Source organism: Colobus angolensis, unplaced genomic scaffold, assembly GCF_000951035.1.
Source record: "Colobus angolensis palliatus isolate OR3802 unplaced genomic scaffold, Cang.pa_1.0 Scaffold163, whole genome shotgun sequence".
In the NCBI taxonomy this organism is placed as follows: Eukaryota; Metazoa; Chordata; class Mammalia; order Primates; family Cercopithecidae; genus Colobus; species Colobus angolensis.
This window is the reverse complement of record NW_012114744.1, coordinates 8,886,517-8,887,909: the sequence shown is the minus strand read 5'-3', so window position 1 is coordinate 8,887,909 and position 1,393 is coordinate 8,886,517. Positions and strand designations below refer to the sequence as shown.

The following is a 1,393-nucleotide window of genomic DNA, read 5'->3' as shown; positions in this document are numbered from 1 at the left end:
AAAGGATGTTTGGGAAATATTTTCTGTAAGGTCACTACATTAAAAATTATCCTATATCTATCTTTATTTTTTTCAGTCTTCCTAACAAAGAATCTGCTATGTAATTTCTATTAACAGTTCTAAAAGATGGGGAGAGTATTTTATCCTCAGGCAGACACTTTCAGTTTCTTTTTCTTGGCTTTCAGTACTGGAGGCAGAGAAATCTTAAAGGCTGTCTCGCATGTAGTGCAAATGGGGCTGAAATTGCAGAATATTGACAAACACACAGAACAGACATAACCAATTTCAATGAGATTTCGATGACAGAAGCAAGCAGCCCTGTAGTCAACATGAACTGGGGGTGGGAGGATTAACTGAGATCTCTGATCTTGATCGGGAAGAAAGACCCACAGCAAATACTGCAGAAGGGAGGGCATCTGAGGCACCTTCAGGTACAGTCCTCCCGTGATGTCACAAGCCTGTTGGAGGAGCCCTGAGTCAGAATCTAAAACGCAGGCATCAATCAAAATATTCTGTTTCTGTGCTGCGAAGATGACATTCATGAAGTTCATATACTGCAACGCACTGTCTTCTGCAGCCTTAATCACCAATATCCTTGACTTCATTTCCTGATTATCTTTAATTTCCTTGTTCATTCTGTGAATGTAGCAAAGTGCTTTGGCCAGGGATCCTGCCAACAAAGTTTCTGTATGTTGACCCTTTATGTCACTTTTGGTCATTAGATCTTTAATCTCTTCAACAATAACTTCATTCGCTGAGGTTAAAAGTTCGTATTTTCCATCTTTACTCCCAGAAGGATTAAATTCAGGAGGGTTGCCAGGGTCTCCAAAGAAGTCTCCAAGTCTGCCATTCTTTCCAGGATATAAGAATCGGCTTTCTTGAATGTGACTCGCTATCACAGCAAGTTTGTTGGAACGATTCATGAATAAATGCGAATTTCCCAGCACCATCACAGCATCTATGCACTTGGATAAGGTAAACGTCTGAAACCATGGCTGTCTCAGCACCTCAGCGAAGAACTATTAACCTCATTTCTTTTAAAACCTCCTGGAGATCAAACTACTCACTACTATTATTTGTTTATCTGGGACAAAATTATAAATCAAGCTCTGTCCTCATGGCCTATCTGCCAATTAATGTGGTTTAATGTACAATGATAAAAGTTGAGAAGAAAATATTGTTCTGAAAAATGTATCTTTTAGAATCAATGATAAGAAAAATGGATAAAAATGTAAGTGTAAAGGACTCATCAGAATAAATGTTGGTGTGTTTCTTGGTGAGGCTGTAAGGCACACATTTTCTTTAAATACTGAATTTTCTTCATAAGCAACCAGTTTGAACCAAAAGCCACCAACCGCATACAATAAAAGAAGCCAAGTGGTGAAGAACAGTG

The 1,393-nt window shown here is 38.7% G+C and overlaps 1 protein-coding gene across 2 annotated transcripts; it reads right to left on the bottom strand.

The window, feature by feature from the left end:
• Positions 1 to 6: 6 nt before the first annotated feature.
• On the bottom strand, positions 7 to 1,012 carry LOC105508545 (general transcription factor IIH subunit 3). 2 transcript variants are annotated; one of them, XM_011937412.1, is made up of 2 exons: positions 588 to 974; positions 7 to 458 (listed from the first exon to the last, which is right to left on the bottom strand). In XM_011937412.1, the coding sequence occupies exons 1-2, from the start codon at positions 948 to 950 to the stop codon at positions 147 to 149; spliced, it is 675 nt and encodes a 224-aa protein (XP_011792802.1). In that variant the 5' UTR covers positions 951 to 974; the 3' UTR covers positions 7 to 146. The 2 variants fall into 2 exon arrangements, with proteins under 2 accessions (XP_011792802.1, XP_011792801.1); XM_011937411.1 differs by having other exon boundaries at positions 144 to 1,012.
• Between the last annotated feature and the right edge of the window lie 381 nt (positions 1,013 to 1,393).